This window comes from Phycodurus eques, chromosome 21 (assembly GCF_024500275.1).
Source record: "Phycodurus eques isolate BA_2022a chromosome 21, UOR_Pequ_1.1, whole genome shotgun sequence".
NCBI classification, from domain to species: Eukaryota; Metazoa; Chordata; class Actinopteri; order Syngnathiformes; family Syngnathidae; genus Phycodurus; species Phycodurus eques.
Genome location: NC_084545.1, coordinates 3156050 through 3176916, shown reverse-complemented (window position 1 = coordinate 3176916; position 20867 = coordinate 3156050). Strand labels below are relative to the sequence as shown.

General features: G+C 41.3%; 1 protein-coding gene across 1 annotated transcript; it reads left to right on the top strand.

The window, feature by feature from the left end:
- The first annotated feature begins 2551 nt into the window (after positions 1–2551).
- Positions 2552–20749, top strand: LOC133396219 (tyrosine-protein kinase Yes-like). Its single transcript, XM_061665760.1, has 12 exons — positions 2552–2923; positions 7678–7990; positions 9558–9657; positions 9740–9838; positions 10095–10198; positions 10269–10418; positions 10566–10721; positions 11858–12037; positions 13152–13228; positions 15294–15447; positions 15697–15828; positions 18527–20749. The coding sequence occupies exons 2-12, from the start codon at positions 7690–7692 to the stop codon at positions 18733–18735; spliced, it is 1662 nt and encodes a 553-aa protein (XP_061521744.1). The 5' UTR covers positions 2552–2923; positions 7678–7689; the 3' UTR covers positions 18736–20749.
- Positions 20750–20867: the final 118 nt, after the last annotated feature.

The following is a 20867-nucleotide window of genomic DNA, read 5'->3' as shown; positions in this document are numbered from 1 at the left end:
TATGTATTGTTCTACATATATATTTGATATAATTTATTTTGTGTTCTATTTTGTTTCTTGAATTTGATGTATTATTATATGTATTTTGTTTTCTATTTGTAACTACTATTGTTTTATTTATATTATTATTTATTAATTGTTGTACATTGGTATTTAATATAATTATGTTACATTATTTTTGTATAATACATTTATTATAATTTATTTTCGATATACTTTTAACTCCTGTTTTGTTTATATTAATTTATTTGTTTTATATACATACAGTATTATTCATATTTTTTTGTGTTGTATGAATACTATTTATTTTAAAATGAATTCATTTGGTAATGCAGTTTTAATTTTTAATGTATATTCATTTAATTGTGTTGTACAGTATTATATCTATTAATTATGTTCATTTATTATTTGCTATATTTTATTAAATAAATTTATTTTGAGTTTAACTTTGTTTTGTTTGTATTATCTATTGTTGTATTAAGTTATTTGGAGTTCTACATTTAATTTTTTTTTTTTTATTTAAACACATTTACAAAATAGTTTTTATTTATAATAATGTATTGGTATACGTGTGGTATATTTAATATTTATATTATTTTTTTCAGTTATATTTTGTTTACTACTTTTATTTTCTTTGCTACTTCATGTATTGCTATTTTTTTTTTTTGTATTCATAAAATGTTCTTTGACGTCACAAGCTTCGCTTTTTACAACAGGAAACATACTTTATTAATGGTTAATTAAAATGATTTCATCTGCACTAAAGCACTTACGTAATTACACGTGAATATTTTACTTTAAAGGCCAAGATGATAAAAGTTACATAATGCAGCCAACGCACTTTCATGAGAGGAATACTAAGCACTATTGCGAGCAGAAATTTTACAAACATTTTCTGAAGCTTTTCTGGGAAGTATTTGTAACCTTATGTTGACCTTTAACCCTCTTTTAAAAAAACTTATTTTTTTTATAGGCACTGGGGTTTTGAAACATCATAAAAGTACAAAAAAAAAAAGAAAATGAATTATTATTGCTGTCTGTACATTGCTGTTAGAACAATGAGTTCCAAAGTGATTCTCTAACGGTACGCGGGTTCCCTCTAGTGGTATGCGCAGGAATCACTCTCGGTACAATTCAGTTGTATTTCACTTTTAAGTACAACACCTTTAATCTTTAATAACAGTTCTTTTTTTGAAACATTCTATTCAGGAACGATATTGTTTGCCTCTATGTGCAATCCATTTTCATCGAAAGTAATTTTTGAACCAATGTACTGCAATAGAAAATTAAAAACACATTTTGAATGTGCACTGCCTCCAAGTGGCCGGAAGAGGCAAGTGCACTGGACGACCAAAACATGAGGTCCACTAGTTGACCCTCTCCCACGTTACATAAATGAGAGCTCGCAGTGTGCAATAATACACATATTTTGATATGTATATCTCTATGATAGCGTCAATCATGATTCATAATTTTGCAGTGTTGTCTTTATGAATGAAATCACAATACCACTAAAATGACCATGAGTCATTCAGCGTGAATGGTGTCAATTTGCTCACAGGACATAAAATAAATATTCAACCCAATCATGTGGAAGCGATGATGACAAAATTCTAAGGTCTAATTTTAGCACCGATGCTATTTATAGAAGCGGACGCGGCCCTCAAAAAAACTTTTATTGAAGACTCGTGATTCGGAATATTCCAACCCGCTTATAATTACGCGAGTCATCCGCTTTGAGATTTCTTTTTTTTTTTTTTCATTCTAAATATGTATTTAAAAGGGGGAGAATGAGGATTTTTTTAAAAAATGACTGGCATGTCATTGAAATAAGAGCTGCATAAACAAATAAACACAAACTTTTAAAAAAATATATATAACATTTCTTTAAAATAGGGTTGAGGCGGGGTTGTTTCAGTTGTTGTTTGTTTTATTGACATTTCTAACAGTTGCCTGGTGAAAACAAAAATAAATACTAAATAAGACGAAAAGGCAACAAAACTGTAAATGATTGTACTATTTAAAAACAAATTCAAATATATGTTGAAAGTTACATACAATAAATTTGTGTACAATTAAAAACAAAAATATGTCCATTTGAATTACAAATGATACATCATAATTAATTAAACTATGGGACTTAAAAGTAAAAATGAAAAATATACGTAAAAAAAAAAATTATAAATAAGGTGGAAACAGCTTCCTGGTTAAAACAAATTGAAAACCATAAATAAAACAGGAATGAATAAATACTACAAATTTAAATCAATAAAAAAAATAAGTGTAGGCTGTTTTATTTTTTAATCTAATATAAAGGGCATTTTCAAGAAGTTGCCCTGAGAAAATATAAAGAAAATATCTTCTTTTTAAACTCAGGTGTATTTCTGGCAGTTGCATTGGCTTAGAATGACCACCAGAGGTCGCCAAAGCTTCACCTATGTCACCGAGCATGTTTTAACCATTGACTCCTCCCTCCCACACCCTCTCTCTCTCTCTCTCTCTCTTTTTTCGTGTGCGTGTGTGCTCCTCCTCCTTCATTGTGCATGTTGCGTCCTCCACTCCGGCAGCGGACCGGGCCTCGCTTCCCAAGTCGCGGCCGTCACATCGGCGCCTCTGCTCGGCTCCAGCTCGACGACATGCAGTGGACGCGCCGCGCACGAGTGCCAGCGCCCAAAGAGGACTCGAGCGCCAGCAGACTTGAGCTCTCACCGGCCCCTCGCTCTACCATGCCGCTTCTATCCGCACCTCACCATCACATTGCGTTTTACTTAACAGCAGTGGTGCACGCACGGAGAATGAAGGCGGATCTCTACCACATGGTATAAGTCTTTTTTTTTTTTTTTTTTTTTTTCCTCTCCTTTTTTTTTTCATTTGCGCGATTGACAGACATCAACGAAAGGCAGCAAGAGGCACCAAAAGGAAGGTAAGGACAAATGGAAAGTGGTCTTTGTCACGTGAGGGTGGGCTTGGCATCAACAAAGAAGTCATCAGTATGCAGCGCAGGCGACAAAAGTATTGGGACACACACACACACACACTTCATTAAATTATTAATCTGAAGGCATTTTTGGACAATTCTATGCAATGATTATGCTCTCCACAGGTTGCCAAACTGTGGCTCGGGGCCCAAAAGTGGGCCGTGAGTGCATTTTTTGGTCCTTTGTTTAAATAGAGCAGCCTTTTCCCAAACATTTGGAGCCGACAGCCCTCCCACCTGCACAGTTTAACTGCCATTTTAATCATCGAAAATACAAATAAGTATAACATTACATATACATTATACAATCTAAATTAAAATTGAAATAAAAAAAAGATTTTCTTGTTTTTCAGCTTGCCAAACTTAAAATATAAACCAATTAAACAAATTTAAAATAGTGATTTATTTTTTGTTTGTTTTGTTTATTTTAATACAAATGTCATGTTTTGTCAAATACCCCAAACTAAAACACACACACACACAAATCATAATAAAAAATAAAATGTGAACTATACCGATTTGAAATAAAGAACTAAATTAAAAATAGGTTGGACTTGTTTTTTAGAAATAGACATAAATGACATGCTTGAACGTTTACATAGCATTATAGCATTATTAAAGTAAAAAAAAGTTGGGTGGATATTGGGGTTTAATTTCTGTTTTCTTTTTTCAAATTTAAATTATCATTCTAAATCTCATATGTATATAACAGCATTGCCGTTAAAAAACGTAAAAAAAGTAAAAAGTCTTCAATGTATCATATATATATATATATATACACGCACACACACGCACACAGAGTGGGAGTCATAGCCAAAAGAGGGTTTTCGATTGATTTTATTTCCATATTGTTTATTTCAAGCGGCCACCTTAATACAGTGGAATGAAAGTGGATCTTATAGTTGCATATGTTGGGTTCATCTGACAACATGGGTTGTCTCCAACATTTTGGAGATTGGGGAGATGGTCTTTGACATCCGTCCCCTGGGATGAAATTCCGCCTGAGCCAACGCGGCATCGGAAGAATGCGGCGGAAGCTGCGACGCCGCATCTGTTGCCCGTTGGAAGGCCAGTAAAACGCGACGCTTGTAGCGTCAGCTGCTCACAGCCGTCCCAAAAACCGTCAGTCACGGAACTTTGCCATCAGTCGCTAACATTATTGAACATACCATGCTAGCATCGACGCTGTGCCCTTGTTTTCATTTATGTAAGATGTCGTATCTGAACAAATGTAATCTTCTAAGTTGGCCGCCTAAATGGGTTGCCGTCAGTCGCGGAACTTTGCCATCCATCGCTAACGTTATTGAGCATAGCATGCTAACATTGACGGTGTGCTCTTGTTTTCATTCATGTAAGACGTCTTATCTGGGCAAATATCCTCTACGTTAGCCGCCTAAACGGGTTGCCATAGTGATCGAAACAGAATGAAAAGGGGAGATCGGCACGCGGCTGGAGTTTCAGCTGTATCACTGGGTCGCGCGAACCCCAGACAAATACCAACTGTTAATTTAGCTGCCTAAACAAGATGGTAGAGGAGCGTTGCAGTTGGAGTGGAGGAAAGCACACGTTCAATAAAAACACATCAATATTTGCTTTCATGAGCTTTCCCTATTGTTATTCCCATGCAGCCAATGGTGGAAGGTTTTTGTTTTTTGTGCGTTGGTTATTTCCTTTTTACCGGTGTGCGTAGGCTCTCTGGAGGACAATTTAGAATTGAAAAAAATTGTTCAGCGTAAAAAGGCAATATTTGATATCAACTTGTTTTCTGCCTAAAGGGGTTGCCATGGAAATTGAAACGGGAGAAAAGGACAGTTCAGTCATTGTGAACAAGTCTCATGCAATTTGCCAATACTGTGAATGCTTTGTGGGTGTATTACACATACTGGTGGAAAGTGAGGGGAGTGAGGTTCCCCAGGCTAGAAAAATTAGCAGCGTCAATTAGTCTGCAACCGCTCAATTTCAAGTGATCAAGCTGTGTTTACGTTTAAGAAGTCACCTCATCGTTTTGTTACCTTTGTGTCTTCGAATAGGGCAATGTTTAGCTCTGAGCTTCAGGTTTCATCTCTTTTGCTTGTTTTCCATCTAAACGGGTTGCATTAGAAATGGAAAAACAGGAAGAAACGGGGAGTTTGTTGTTTGAAGGAACATTTGAAACAAGTTTGTTGTGCTAAGGTAATGCTACAAACTCCCACAACTTTGCTGGGGAAATGGAGTGAGGTTCCTCATGTTAGCAACATCAGCAGTTGGGTGTTTTAATCTCTTGGACTGTCAATAATGCGCTTTTTCACCTATGACATGCTCATGTCTTCAACAAGAAGCAGTTCATTTATTTATAGTTAGCATATGGAGGGGCGATATTTAGCTCTGAGTTTCAGGCTGAGCTTTTTTTCTATTAAGTTGTTGCTTTCCTCTTCTTTTCAAACAAAGTTTTAGTGTTAGCTTTCAATGGGGAAATATTTAGCTCTGAGCTTCAGACTCTTACCCCCCCCCCCCCCACCCGACCCCCATCTTTTTTTCATCCTTTTGCTTTAAAAAATAAAAATAAAATTCAATAGCCCACTCACCAAATAGCGACATTCACGGTACTTATTCAGAGCGAGTAGAAAGTGACCTCATTTGAAACTGGCACACGTCCATGTTAGCGCTAATACAATACAACATCCAAATACAGGAAGGAGCCACATGTACTGCACAATTTGATGCCTGTTTGATTTCTTTCTCGTCAACTCCTCACCTTCCTCGGCTATTGTGTCTTTTACGTTGCGTTTACATGCGAAGCGGGATAGTAGGTCGCGTTCCCTCGAGCTAACGGGATGTTGTCGGTAATGAGAATGCGTTCCAATAATCAGAGCGAGGCGGGTTTTCCTTGTGGTCTCGCGGCTACTGACGCTTTTTGACGGAATCGACCGGATTTTAAAATTAAAGATCCTCCGGGGGGGAGTAGAAATATTGATATTCTGATATTGATGCGCTAATTTTACCAGCCTGGGAAACCTCACTCCAGTCACTCTCCACCAGTATGACTTTTCTGGGTAAAATTGATCAAAATGCCCCTGCAAAAACAAAACTCATTTCTTCCTATTTCCATTTCTTTGGCAACTCGTTAAGGCACTTATATAACGACTGACTGCCAGGGTGGAAACTGAAGCTCAGAGCTAAAATTTGTATTTCCGAGCTTCAGTAAGTGAAACAAAATGTACTCTGCTCTGCTGCTTCTTGTTCTGGAGCATGTCAAAAAGGTAAAAGCGACAGTTCAAAGAAACCGATGTGCTAATTTTACTAAAATGGGGAACCTCACTCCACTCACTTACGCAACACCTCCTGCATGCGCCTACATAATGTCATTAGGATTTATGCATTATTGAGTGTAAAATGAAGGAAAATAGATTCTTCTTTGGAACACTGAACTCTAACTTTCATAGTTTTCGAGTCAGACTATATCGGGCTCTCCAAAAAATGGGTCATTAGATTCATTGTGTCATGATAAATATGAGCTCAGCTTTTTTATTATTATGATGATGATCCTCTTAAAGCAAATCCTCCATTCTGGTAATCTTCCTTCTCGTTCCATCTGGTGAAGTTGGCACGTTTCCCCCCCGACCAACCGACGACCATCACTGTTTTGACCTGCTGTTTTTCCCTTAAAACATGTCAGAATTGAGTGTTATTGTTTTGTTGTTGTTTTTGTTCCCGATTCCTTTGGTTTTGTTCTGGAGCGCAGCTGCGAGAACCCCATGAACTCTCCATCATGCCCCTCCCCGAAATCACCACTTGGCAAATATCCCCCTCCACGCGTCACATTGATCTCGGAATCAAATGCAACCGCGCCACATGCCGATTGACCCTCCGCGGGCCGTCTTGGCTAATCAATCAGCGCTAACCCCACGACCCCCCCGGGCCTTCTTTCGAGCGTGTCAGAGAAAAATGGTGCTAATGCCAGGAGGAATGAAACCACGCAGTCGTAGCCGTGCTGATGTTTTCAATCTCGCGGTCGGGCACAGGGCCTCCAGTGCAACCACAGCAAGAAACACACTGCAACGTTTCACATTAGCTCCAGTGGATTTCTTATGCATTAGTCTGATATTTAATACAGACCCTCGCTTGCGTAAGGGCCCTTTGAGTACTTGTTCTTGGCCCTAGTTTGCCATTGAAACAGTGGTAATTGGTGTATTTCACATTTGTCATTGGCTGATGAATTCTCCCTAGCAACTCGTGACTATGCAAGCGTGGCCAGGTAAACTAATTTTGAACTGAATTTGTCTCAAGTGCAGTTAAATGTTAGAAATACTATTTTATTAATGGTCAAGCAGACATGCAATTTTACTATCTATTTTACAATACTGTAGTTTTTTTTCTTCTGGTATCCAGCCCATCTAGGCGGTTGAGCTCCCCCGCCCCCATATAAAAATGCTGTGTTGAGTTAGCATCATGTAATTGTAGTTATTGTTTTTAGGTTGCACGATAAATTGCCAATGATTTTGTAGTCTGAATACTGTAGTGTTAGTGGTTTGCAGCCTTTACCCATATGTCCCAGTTGCCCACACGGCTTATCGTCTTAGTGACAACAACAGTGATTCGGGAGATAATGTCGGTCCATGACGTTTGATTTTAGGACATGTTGCAATAGCTTCAGGCCCTACATGTCACGAAAGCTGTGCTATAAATCCTCCGCCGTTAACAAGCTGTTGTGTCTGTCACAGCAGGGCGCCGAGATGGGCTGCATCAAGAGCAAAGAGGACAAAGGCCCCGCCATCAAGTACGGCCCGGAGAACCCTTCGCTGTCCGACCCCAACGCCGCCCCCTCTGCCGCCCCGCCCCACATGGGCCACTATGGGCCTGATCCCACCCAGCTCCAACCAAGTCTAGCACCATCCGCCTCCTGCTGCTCCGGCGGCGCTAACTTTAACTCTGCCTTCACACCCTTCGGGGGATCCTCAACCGCTATGACCCCTTTCGGGGGGGCGTCCTCCTTCACCGGTCCCGTGTCCAACTCCTTCACTGGTTCTGTCCCAAGTAAGTCAAAAAGTATTTCAATAAAGTTTTTACTGTAGCAAAGAGGGCTACGCACATTTTATCGTGCCCAAAAATGTTATGTAGCGACAGTAGCTGTTTGCACAGCGGGAAATGCTACGGTAGCTTGGTAGCTAAAACTTCCTGCTATTGTTTTAATGGATTAAACTTATATATTTTGTCTATTTTCTGCGAGCATTAAAGCTGATTTTCACCATAAGGGTTTCTCTTAATGTGTAGGTAGCTGCTAATGATAATTTAGCTTGTTAGCTAACACTTTCTGCTGTGGTTTATGAGACTAAAATTGCATATTGTACAATATCTGTAACTCCTGTGTGTTAAGGTCAGGGCCGGCGATTGGCGGTTGTGGCGTCAGCAAAAACGGAATATTTAAGGTTGAACGTTGGCTCAAATCACGGAGTCTGTTTGTGGAGTGAGTGCCTGGGCGTGAGTTGCAGCCGATAGCAACTCTGGTATGAATGTGCATTCTGTTACCGCTGAAGTGCATCAGCGAATGTGTCCTCCTTGACCACATACGAGGGCATTACAATATTTTGTATATTTTAAGTAAGCATGACTGCTCACTTGAACTGGAAGGTTTTCCCTAAGGTTCGGTTGGTTAGCTTGTTAGCTAACTAGTCCTCCTGTGATTTTATTGGACAAATAAAAACATCTAGAAATGTATTGGGCTCAATGTATCATGACTCCTTCTCTGTTAGCATGAAAACTAAGTTATACTGTAGCATTTTTCTTAATGTTTGGTTAGCTACTGCTAAATGAGTCCATTAGCTAACATATGCCGCTGTGGTTTATGGGACGAAATTGACCGTTTCATTCAGGCTGTTAGCGCTCAATGTGTCATGGCTCCTTCCTTGTTAGCATCACAGCTAACTTGTGCTGTAAGGTTTTCACACAGCTAACAGGGCTACAAGCATTTAATGTGTCGTATAATTTTAGCTAACTACAGTAGCTGTTTGGGTAGCTGCTAATGCCAAGTAAGCACATTAGCTGACACTTCCTGTTGTGGTTTTATTAGACCAAAAACCCTCTAAAATGTAGGAAGGTATTCAAAGTGACCCTGTGCTTTATTTGTTAGTATTCACGGCACTTCAAAATTAGTATTAAAAGCTCATTTGTGCAGCAAAATTATGCTCATTCGTCTAACCCTTCCTGCCGTGTTTTTTTTCTTTCTTCTGACTAAAATGACTTTTTGAACAAACATAAATTATAGGTGTAAGAACATCAGCTCATCCCTCGGATTCATTAGTGTTGGTGGTGCAGTCGCCCCCATTTTCAAGCCGTAATTAGTTTGTAAGAATGATCTGCGATCGGATGTCATACCACACAAGCCTCTTGTTTCGGTGGGATTTAGCCGGTAATCCTCCTCCGTGTCGGATGATGTCATCCCGGAGGGACATGTTTGCTTTTTTCCGAAAGATAACGGGATTATGGAAGCACGTCATCAGCAGTTGTACATAAGGGATTGCCTCAGGACTTGACAAAATGATGTAGGCTGTGTGTCTCAATACTTCTGTCTATCAAATGTAGCGTATGTTTATGTGTGTTTCAGGTGGCGTGACCTTCTTTGTGGCACTGTACGACTACGAGGCCAGAACGTCGGACGACCTGTCGTTCAAGAAAGGCGACCGCTTCCAGATCATCAACAATACGTACGGTTGTGTCCCCATAACAACTACAAAAAGCACTGTTGACAAACGTTAGCGCTTGATTGACACACGATTCCCTCCGCAGGGAAGGAGACTGGTGGGAAGCTCGCTCCATCACCAGTGGGAAGAAAGGTTACATCCCCAGCAACTACGTGGCGCCTGCAGACTCCATACAGGCTGAAGAGTAAGTGAGACTCCTTGTGAGTGAACCACTACATTTATCCATTTGCTATAGCCCTTGTCCTTATTGAGGTTGTGGGTGAGCTGCAACCTATACTAGCTGACTATGGGTAAGAGAAGTGGGGTACAACGTGGATTGGTAGACAGGTAATTGTAGAACCACTACACCAGTCTATCTCAAACATTATTGAATGGTGTACTAGTTCACGTAGCGGACACCAAAGTTAAGCTCGCAAGTTACTTCTTCTCGGTCTTCCTAGGTGGTACTTTGGGAAAATGGGCCGTAAGGACGCGGAGAGATTGCTGCTGAATCCAGGGAATCATCGAGGGACGTTCCTGGCGCGAGAAAGTGAAACCACGAAAGGTGACGACTTCCCGCTCCGCTTCCTGTGATGTTTTCATGTGAACTGCATCCTGACGGTCTCGGTGTCCAGGTGCTTTTTCTCTCTCCATTCGCGACTGGGATGAAGCCAGAGGCGACAACGTGAAGCACTACAAGATCCGCAAGCTGGACAGCGGCGGGTACTACATCACCACGCGAGCGCAGTTTGACACCTTGCAGAAACTCGTCAAACACTACATGGGTATGTCATTATGTACTATATCCACTAATGTAGCGGGACACGTAGCCCCACCCCCCACCCGTGTTGAGCTTTAATACCAGTGGACTGCGTTTAATGCAAGCCGTCCGGGTGTATTAATAAAGAAAGTTGTCTCCTCTCATACTGCAGAGCATGCTGACGGCCTGTGCCACAAGCTCACCGCCGTTTGCCCCACGGTCAAACCTCAGACGCAGGGTCTCGCCAAGGACGCCTGGGAGATACCCCGGGAGTCCCTCAGGCTGGAGCTCAAGCTGGGCCAGGGCTGCTTTGGAGAGGTCTGGATGGGTAAGTCGCAACTTGGGCCTCCGACTGTCATATGGCCATTTTATGCTGCAGTTATGTCAGCTGTAGGAACCGCTACACCAGTTTTTTGGGAGTAACGTTGGTGTGCAGGTTTACATAGGTGACCTCACAGGTGGGTTTCAATCTAGGGGTCAAGTGGAATCGGCATTTTGTACCACTACACCAGTGTAAAATGTTTTGAGACACACTGCTGTAGTATTTAACATAGCGGACTTTGTTAGGGGGTGGCTACTGGTGTAAGTCTTTTTAAGACTGTTGTGTACCAGTAAACCACTACACTCATAGCTCCCCCACCAGTCAGTTTATGTGAATCGTTACAACAGTGTTTCTCAAACAGTTTTAGATCGGTGTCGTGTTAAATATGACTGAATTTGCCTCACCATTGTCAGCTATGTGAATCACTACACCAGTGATTCTTTTAAACTATTTTAGTCAGGTGTAGTGCTTCACAGAGCTGACTCCAGAGGACTAGGCAATATTCTGAGGTGAGCCACTACGTTAGTGTTTCTCAACCTTTTCAATCAGGTGTAGTCATTCACATAGCTGGCTCCACTACACCAGTACATTGCCCCCTACAGTAAGTAGCAGTAAGCTACGTGACCCACTGTAGCGGCGCTTCTCAAATTCTTGGTTCAGGGGTTCACAAAACTGACCCGACTCCACCAGTAACCCCACTAAACACTACACTAGTATTTCTCAAAAGTTTTAGACAGATGTAGTGGTTCTCATAGCTGACTCCACTACAGCAGTGGACTCCACTACAGCAGTGGACCACTACACCTTCACTCTCCTCCGGAGTCAGCTATGTGAACCTCTATACCAGTGTTTCTCAAACTATTTTAGACTGGGGTAACGGTTGATTAGAACCCCTGTTTTTCCTCAATGTCAGCCATGTGAAACACTACACTCCACCAGTGCAATGAAAAGGTCCTTGGAAATACAGATTCTTTTTAGCGGCTAAATCAAGCAGACGTTTGTGTTTATTTGTATCCATTTCCTGCTGCGGCTTCCTCGGTTGTTGAGAGATGATCACACTCAGGAGACCGTCCTCGTTTAGGAACGCGCGAAGACATCGTGGCGAGATCCGAGACGTAACGCCATTGTCCCACCCTCACCAGGTACGTGGAACGGCACCACCAAAGTGGCCATCAAGACGCTGAAGCCGGGCACCATGTCGCCCGAGGCCTTTTTGCAGGAGGCTCAGATCATGAAGAAGCTGCGACACGACAAACTGGTGCCGCTGTACGCTGTGGTCTCAGAGGAGCCCATCTACATCGTCACCGAGTACATGGCCAAAGGTAGACGTACACAAACTTGCCGGGGTTAGCTTAGCCACCTTTAGCTTCATTGGGGCTTGGAGTCATTCTACACCAGATGTGTAGTTTGGTAACCGACGTTATGATGTGCCTTGTTGGACACATTTAGTATTTATTTATTTTTTTTACATTTTACATTTTGTATGTTTTACTTCTTATGCATATTTGATACCACTGTATTGTCATGTGGATACAATTAGTCCTGGAACAAGAGGTGGTTTACCATTCGCAAGAGTTGCGTTTAATAACAGTAAACTTGAAAAATGTTATATTATAAAATGAAGATTTAGCTGCCAAGCAAAATAAAGAGATATTTTTGAGAGAGAAACAACTTGCTCTCTTTATCATGTGCCGAAATGGCCCCCCCAAAAATGAGGTGTTAGTTCGTGGGAATCTAGTGTTGTAGCGAGTCATCTATGTGCACCACTGCGCCTAAAAAGAAATTTAGGTTTTTCTTTGTTTTCTTTTAATGAGTGTGTGTTGGCAAAAGTTGCCAAAATCCATCGTAACAAAGTCAACCAGAGTGTCGGTTAAAGTGGCGAATCGAACGGCTATTTAATCCGTGACACGGCAACATGCTGGGGAGGGGGCTTCTCCGTTTTGAGTCGGGAGTTAAACTGATATCCCGTGAGAGAGTGAAAGCACATGACTGCGTTTCCCTTGGTCTATTTATAAACTCATCAAGCCTGAGCCTGCCACGTTCAAAAAGTGAACCCACCCACTGTGCTTTTCTTTCCTTTTTCTTTTCCTTTTTTTTCTCCAAGCGCAGCAGCCGAGGTCAAGGAAATAAAAAATATATATGTATTCATGGAGATTTTAATTCAGTTCGGCTTTAAAAAGCAGGTCACTGTGGTTTTGCTTGAGGTTGGTTTGATGGTTTCAAGTGTGTGTTTTATGTCACGAGATGCTACTGCAAGTGATATTCCGCACTGATTAATACTTTTTCTAATAGGTAGTGACAATGAAGTGAGCTTCATTGACTATTTATTACACGCTAATAAAAGACCTGCCTACGGGTGGCACATTTGCATGCATCCAGTGTACGTCCTCTCATTCGTTGCGGCCGTTTTATGATGTTTTTTTTTTAAATGAACAGGCAGCTTGCTCGACTTCCTCAAAGAAGGCGATGGAAAGTTCCTGAAGCTTCCCCTGCTGGTGGACATGGCTGCACAGGTGAGCTGAAGTATTATCATCGAATATCAAGTTTTAAAAGATGAATGGTACTTTAATTTCACACTTGATAGGTGGGTAGGCACACGATTATTTGTATACAAGCCATTACAAAGTCAATTTTCCATTCTATGTCCCCCTTTAAGAATTCTATTTTAAAGAGTAATTGTGGATTTTTGGTTTATTTACAACCCCAATTCCAATGAAGCTGGGACGTTGTGTTAAACATAAATAAAAACAGAATGCAATGATTTGAAAATCATGTACAACCTATATTTAATTGAATACACTGCAAATACAAGATATTTAATGTTCACACTGATAAACTTGATTGTTTTAGGAAAATAATCATGAACTTAGAATTTTATGGCTGCAACATGTTCCAATAAAGCTGGGACAGGGACATGTTTACCACTGTGTTACATCACCTTTTCTTTTAACAACATTCAATAAACGTTTGGGAACCGAGGACACTAATTGTTGAAGCTTTGTAGGTGGAATTCTTTCCCATTCTTGCTTGATGTACAGCTTCAGCTGTTCAGCAGTCCGGGCGGGGTCTCCGTTGTCGTATTTTACGCTTCATAATGCGTCTCACATTTTCAATGGGAGACAGGTCTGGACTGCAGGCAGGACAGTCTGGTACCCACACTCTTTTACTACGAAGCCACGTTGTTGTAACATGTGCAGAATGTGGTTTGGTATTGTCTTGCTGAAATAAGCAGGGGCGTCCGTGAAAAAGACGTTGCTTGGATGGCAGCATATTTTTCTCCAAAACCTGTACGTACCTTTCAGCATTAATGGTGCCTTCACAGATGTGTAAGTTACCCATGCCATTGGCAGGACACGACATTCACAATTTCCAATAACAATTTGAAATGTGGACTCGTCGGACCACAGAACACTTTTCCACTTTACATCAGTCCATCTTAGATGAGCTCGGGCCCAGAGAAGCCGGCGGCGTTTCTGGGTGTCGTTGATAAATGGCTTCTGCTTTGCATAGTAGAGTTTCAAGTTGCACTTACGGATGTAGCGCCAAACTGTATTTACTGACATTGGTTTTCTGAAGTGTTCCTGAGCCCGTGTGGTGATATCCTTTACACATTGATGTCGGTTTTTGATGCAGTGCCGCCTGAGGGATCGAAGGTCACGGGCATTCAATGTTGGTTTTCGGCCTTACATGCAGTGATTTCTCCAGATTCTCTGAACCTTTTGATGATATTTTGGACCGTAGATGATGAAATCCCTAACTGCCTTGCAATTGTACGTTGAGGAACATTGTCCTTAAACTGTTTGACTATTTTCTCACGCACTTGTTCACAAAGAGGTGAATCTCGCCCATCTTTGCTTGTGTATGATGGAGCAATTCAGGGAAGCTCCTTTTCTACCCAATCATGACACCCACCTGTTCCCAATTAGCCTGCTCACCTGTGGGATGTTCCAAACAGGTGTTGGATGAGCATTCCTCAACTTTCTCAGTCTTTTTTGGCACCTGTCCCAGCTTTTTTGGAACGTGTTGCAGCCATGAAATTCTAAGTTAATGATTATTTGCTAAAAACAATCAAGTTTATCAGTTTGAACATTAAATATTGTCTTTGTAGTGTATTAAATTAAATATGTTTAGCATGACTTGGAAATAATTGTATTATGTTTTTATTTATGTTTAATACAACGCCCCAACTTTAGAGCGTCAGCCTCACAGTTCTGAGGACCGGGGTTCAATCCCCGGCCCCGCCTGTGTGGAGTTTGCATGTTCTCCCCGTGCCTGCGTGGGTTTTCTTCGCGCACTCCGGTTTCCTCCCACATCCCCAAAACATGCATGCTAGGTTAATTGAATACTCTAAATTGCCCGTAAGTGTGAATGTGAGTGCGAATGATTGTTTGTTTATATGTGCCCTGCGATTGGCTGGCAACCAGTTCAGGGTGTACCCCGCCTCCTGCCCGATGATAGCTGGGATAGGCTCCAGCACGCCCGCGACCCAAGTGAGGAGAAGCGGTACGGAAAATGGATGGATGGACAACGTCCCAACTTCATTGGAATTAGGTTTGTATTTTATTTTATTTTTTTAAGATCGCCGACGGCATGGCGTTCATTGAGAGGATGAACTACATCCACCGGGACCTGCGTGCTGCCAACATCTTGGTTGGTGACAACCTGGTGTGCAAGATCGCCGACTTTGGCCTGGCCAGGTTGATAGAGGACAACGAGTACACGGCGAGGCAAGGTAGGGGAAATTGATCTGTTTACCGACTTCAACTCCAGGGGTTTTGTGGCCAAAAATGGCCTAATTTGCTGGTTAATTAACTATACCGCAATAAGAAACATATTTTGCTTGTTTTCACATGAATGGTAAATCTAGTACGGCCTTTAGAGGAAACAAACTGCCTGATCAAAAAAAAAATTCTGGAAGACCCCTGAAGAGGACACTTGGGCGCCCTCTGGTGGAGCTAAAGTCTGTTCACGTCCCATTCAGGAGCCAAATTCCCCATCAAGTGGACGGCACCGGAGGCGGCGCTGTACGGACGCTTCACCATCAAGTCGGATGTGTGGTCCTTCGGCATCTTGATCACAGAGCTCGTCACCAAAGGCAGAGTGCCCTACCCCGGTGAGACCCCCCCCCTACGAAAAATGATGATGTAATCAACTTCTTGTCTGTCAGGAGACGCCCACGCAGACATATACACAGGGGAAGCACAGAAATACATATGGACGCACATACTGACACGCAAGAATGGAGAGACGAACAGACACGAGGACACACATACACTGAGACGGACACATGCACACACAGGGACACGCGCGCTCTCAAAACACTGACACGAACGGACACAAGCACACACGGACACACACACACACATGTACACAGATGAGTCCATCTGGTCGAAGATGGAACAGTGTTCTTGTTTATAACCATCTGTCACACTCATATTGCCCGAAGTGTGTGTGTGTGTGTGTGTGTGTGTTTGTGTGTGTAGAGTTTTCTGTGTTGCAGGCTTGTGTCCAAAGCGGACACGTGCGCGCGTGTGCACACACACACACTATGAATGAGCTCATTGGATAATTGGTGGAAATAATTAGGCTTGTATTTTGACCCTGATAAATAATCACCAAGGAAGCACAGGATTTTTACATTTCAGATACATAAATAATATTTGGAAATCCCCAAATGTGTTTGTCTCTAACCCAAGAATTTGACTTTTTTTTTTATAATTACAATGACTACAATACTGTAACACAATACTTATCATGCATACAACAATCAGAATCAGAATCATCTTTATTTGCCAAGTATGTCCAAAAAACACACAAGGAATTTGTCTCCGTTTGTACGAGCCGCTCTAGTACGACAACAGACAGTCAATTGACAGAGAACACTTTTGAGACATAAACACATTGACAAAAACAGTCACTGAGCAATAAAGGGTTGCTAGTTATCTGGTCATGCCAGTACTTTTTTTTTTTTTTTGACAAGTGTGCAAATGGAGCAGATGCTACTCTGGGATGAGTGGCCAGTATTGGTTAACAACGGATATGCAAATAGTGCAGTGTAGTGACACTACTACATTGGGTGCACGAGTAATATATAATTGGCCCGACAGAAATGTGACAACGAACTCAAGTCAAAAAATTGCCAGCATGTTGCAATGTAATTGTAGGTTAGGTGTTTAAGAAGTTGATTGCAAGAGGGAAGAAGCTGTTGGAATGTCTGCTAGTTCTAGTTTGCATTGATCGGTAGCGCCTACCTGAGGGAAGGAGCCGGAAGAGCCGGTGACCGGGATGCGGAGGGTCCGTGAGAATTTTGCACGCTCTTGTCCTCAAGAGTTGGTAGGGGGGTACCGGCAATCCTTTCCGCAGTTTTGATTGTCCGTTGCAGTCTGAGTTTGACCTTTTTTGTAGCAGCACCAAAACAGACTTTGATGGAAGAACACAGGACTGATTCGATGACCGCTGTGTAGAACTGCCTCAGCAGCTCCCGTGGCAGGCCGTGCTTTCTCAGAAGCCGCAGGAAGTACATCCTCTGCTGGGCCTTTTTCAGGACGGAGTTGATGTTGATCGCCCACTTCAGGTCCTGAGAGACTGTAATTCCCAGGAACTTGGAAGGTCTCGACGGTTGTCACAAGGCATCTGGACAGCGTGAGGGGCAGCTGTGGCGAAGGATGCCTCCTGAAGTCCACGATCATCTCTACAGTCTTGAGCATGTTCAGCTCCAGGTTGTGTCGGCCGCACCGCAGCTCCGGCCGCTCCGCTTCCCGTCGATACGCAGACTCGTCACCGTCCTTGATGAGGCCGATGACAGTGGTGTCATCTGCAAACTTCCGGAGTTTGACAGCCGGGTGCGAGACGTTCAAAGGACTTCGTCACCGTCCTTGATGAGGCCGATGACAGTGGTGTCATCTGCAAACTTCCGGAGTTTGACAGCCGGGTGCGAGACGTTCAAAGGACTTCATGACCACAGACGTCAAGGCGACAGGCCTGTAGTAATGTAGACCCGAGATTGTAGGTTTCTTGGGGACTGGAATGATGGTGGAGCGTTTGAAACAGGATGGTACTTCGCACAGTTCCAGAGATCTATTGAAGATCTGAGTGAAGACTGGAGCGAGCTGGTCCGCACAGACTTTGAGGCAGGATGGGGACACATGGTCTGGGCCTGCTGCTTTGTTGATCTTTTCTTGTTTGAAGATGCGTCTCACCTCCTGTTCGCGGATGGTTAATGCAGAAGTCGGTGGTGTGATCGTGGTCGGTGTTGCGGCTGGGTGGGTGTGGGGTGTGAAAGTGTCCTTTTTTATACGAGTTTATATTGGCAATTTGTGTATATATTTTAGAAACAGGTATGTATCATTTTAAAAACTTAAATGTTTTTTTAAATGCATTTACATTTTTGTAAATATATTACATGATACTTTATTGTCCTATTTAGAATTTTTAATCTATGTATTTATGTGGCTTTTATATATTATTTGATATGTTTCTTATATATTTGCATTTATTTAGATTTTTAATAAACATGACAATTTATTTATTACTATTATGCAATAGCTTTTTTTTATTTGTTATTCTTCTTTGGCTTTCTGCAATATTAATTATGGAACCAACCACATCACAGTATTCCAAAAATATAAGCAAAGACATGAAAAGCATGTGTCTCCTAAAATGTTAGGAAAACTATGTTTCCCTTTAAAAAAATATATATAAATACACACACACACCAAAAAAATCCCCAATTGTGGAAAAACATTTTTCTTCTCCCGAGAGAAACGAAACAAATGATGATCGCATGCCTGAATGAGTCTTTCTTCTCGCAGGCATGGTGAACCGCGAGGTTCTGGAGCAGGTGGAGCGCGGCTACCGAATGCCGTGCCCGCAGGGTTGCCCCGAGTCGCTGCACGACATGATGAAGCTGTGCTGGAAGAAGGAGGCGGACGAGCGGCCCACCTTCGAGTACATCCAGTCCTTCCTGGAGGACTACTTCACCGCCACCGAGCCCCAGTACCAGCCTGGGGAGAACCTATAGCGGACCACGGGGGGGTGGAGAAAAAATGTTGACTGTTAAAATGGGTGACGACTTGCATCATACACTCGCTAATCTACACTGCTGGTCACAACATTAGGTACACCTGCACAATTCAATAAAATCCAACAGCTGTGACGAAGATTCTGCCTTTACAAAGCTAACGTCGTAAAAAAAGATTTACAATGATAACTATCCAGGTGCATCTCAATAAATTGGAATTTCAGAGAAATTTATTTCAGTAGTTCAATTCGAAAAGTGAAACTCAGGCACATGACCTCCAGAGGCAGAAAATATGTAAAATAGTTCATTTTAACAACAAAGTAATAATTCAGTCTCACTTTATTATTTAACTGTCTTTCATTTACCCATTATTTCACAAAATGAAGTTGATGAGGGGGAAAAAAAGTTTCAATGTGTATGTAAGATACAATAATACTTATTCTATCTTTTAATTGTATTGTTTATGTCTAATATAATTATAATTAATCAACCTATTTTTTTATTTTAAAAGAAAATCTATTTTAATTGTTTGCATTTATTTATTTTTTGTTTTATTTCCAATAAATCAATTATTTAATGAGTTAAATTAATAAAAACAAATACATTTAAGTGAATTAACTTTAAAATTAATGCAACAAATATTATAAGCCTCTTGATGATTTAAATGTTTGATGGCCTGGATTACAGAATTGAGAGGGCCGTATGTGGGCCCCAAACCATACTTTGCCCACCCATGATATATATTATAGATTCATTACGCACAGAGAAATACTGAATGATTTTTGTTTTTTTACAATATTGGTAACTATTACAAAAACCCCAACCTCGCCCTCCTAAGAAGTATTTTCCTTTGTGAAATGAATCTGGATATTGTACGAGTTTCACTTTATAAACTGAAATTTTAGATGTCATTTAAATGAATTTATCCACCCTACTCTAATTTATGCGGATGCACCCGTATTTAGTAATAACGGTTGCGGCATGAAACGTGGTATCACCACACAGCCACCAAATTGAGGAAAACTAACAAAGGTAAATCCAAATCCAAATTATTCGATCGTACGGGTGTACGTACCCGAGTGTCCGTTGGTGTTTCTTTATGCTGTGCGTATGCTAGCCAGGAGAGAACCAATGGCCGCAAATTTGAAATCTCGCCGGATTTGCAGCGGTGTTTAACAAGGTAGCGCGGTAAATTATGCATTGAAAGCATTAATTATGAATAAAGCTACAATGGAGAGTCCCGCCGGGGATCGACGGCCTTCTGTCATAACACGTGATCCATATCAGGTGGTTTTAATACTAACCGTGCATTCACGGCCTTTAATATCCATATGTTTCTGTCATACATGCTTAAAATGGCGACTTTTACATTGATATTTTTTTTAATATACTGTATATTCTGACAGGAGTGTGGACTAAACCTCTTGAAAATGTGACTGAACCTTGAGCTACTTTATGTATGTACGTCAAGCAGCATAGCAATATACAGTAACTTGTTTATGTACCGATTTCCCTGGTGGGAATGACGTTATTGAGCTTTGTATATGATGGGAAACCTTTTACATAGCTATATATAGATATAGATAGATAGATAGATATAGATAGATAAGCTAATTGATAATGGAAATTCGCCATGGGGATTTGTACAATAAACGAATGAGTCGGTCCTGGTTTGCTCCATACTGCCACCTATATTCAGTTTTTAGAGTTAACACACACACACACACACACACACACACGGATTACTGTAGGACTAAACACAATAAATAGGTATTAATTAACAGTGTTCATCATTCTGGAGGTAGCATAAAAACATTTTTTTGGGACACACAGCAAAATATTAGGGACGAAAGTGCTGTAACGGTTCAGCCATGATATCGATTTATATTCCTCCGATCCACCTTGATCGACGCCTGCTCGGCAAATTAGCCTTCCGGGCGTAAATATAACGATTTTAATTGGTTTAAAATGTAATCGAAATAACGTATTGGATTTATGCACGACAAACTTTATATGGATGCGTGTTTTTTTTTTTTTTTTTTGCTTGATGTTTTATTTTTAGCACTTAATTACTCGATTAAGTCTTCCTGTCTTTTGACGTCGCATGGAATCATGGGCGTATCAAACAGTGT

What these genes read in the sequence shown, in the direction of transcription:
- LOC133396219 (XM_061665760.1), top strand. Translation starts at nt 7,690, where the DNA reads ATGGGCTGCATCAAGAGCAAAGAGGACAAAGGCCCCGCCATCAAGTAC. An exon ending in TTCCAGATCATCAACAATAC is followed by an intron (nt 9,658 to 9,739) that starts GTACGGTTGTGT and finishes TTCCCTCCGCAG; the next exon opens with GGAAGGAGACTGGTGGGAAG. An exon ending in CTTTGGAGAGGTCTGGATGG is followed by an intron (nt 10,722 to 11,857) that starts GTAAGTCGCAAC and finishes CACCCTCACCAG; the next exon opens with GTACGTGGAACGGCACCACC.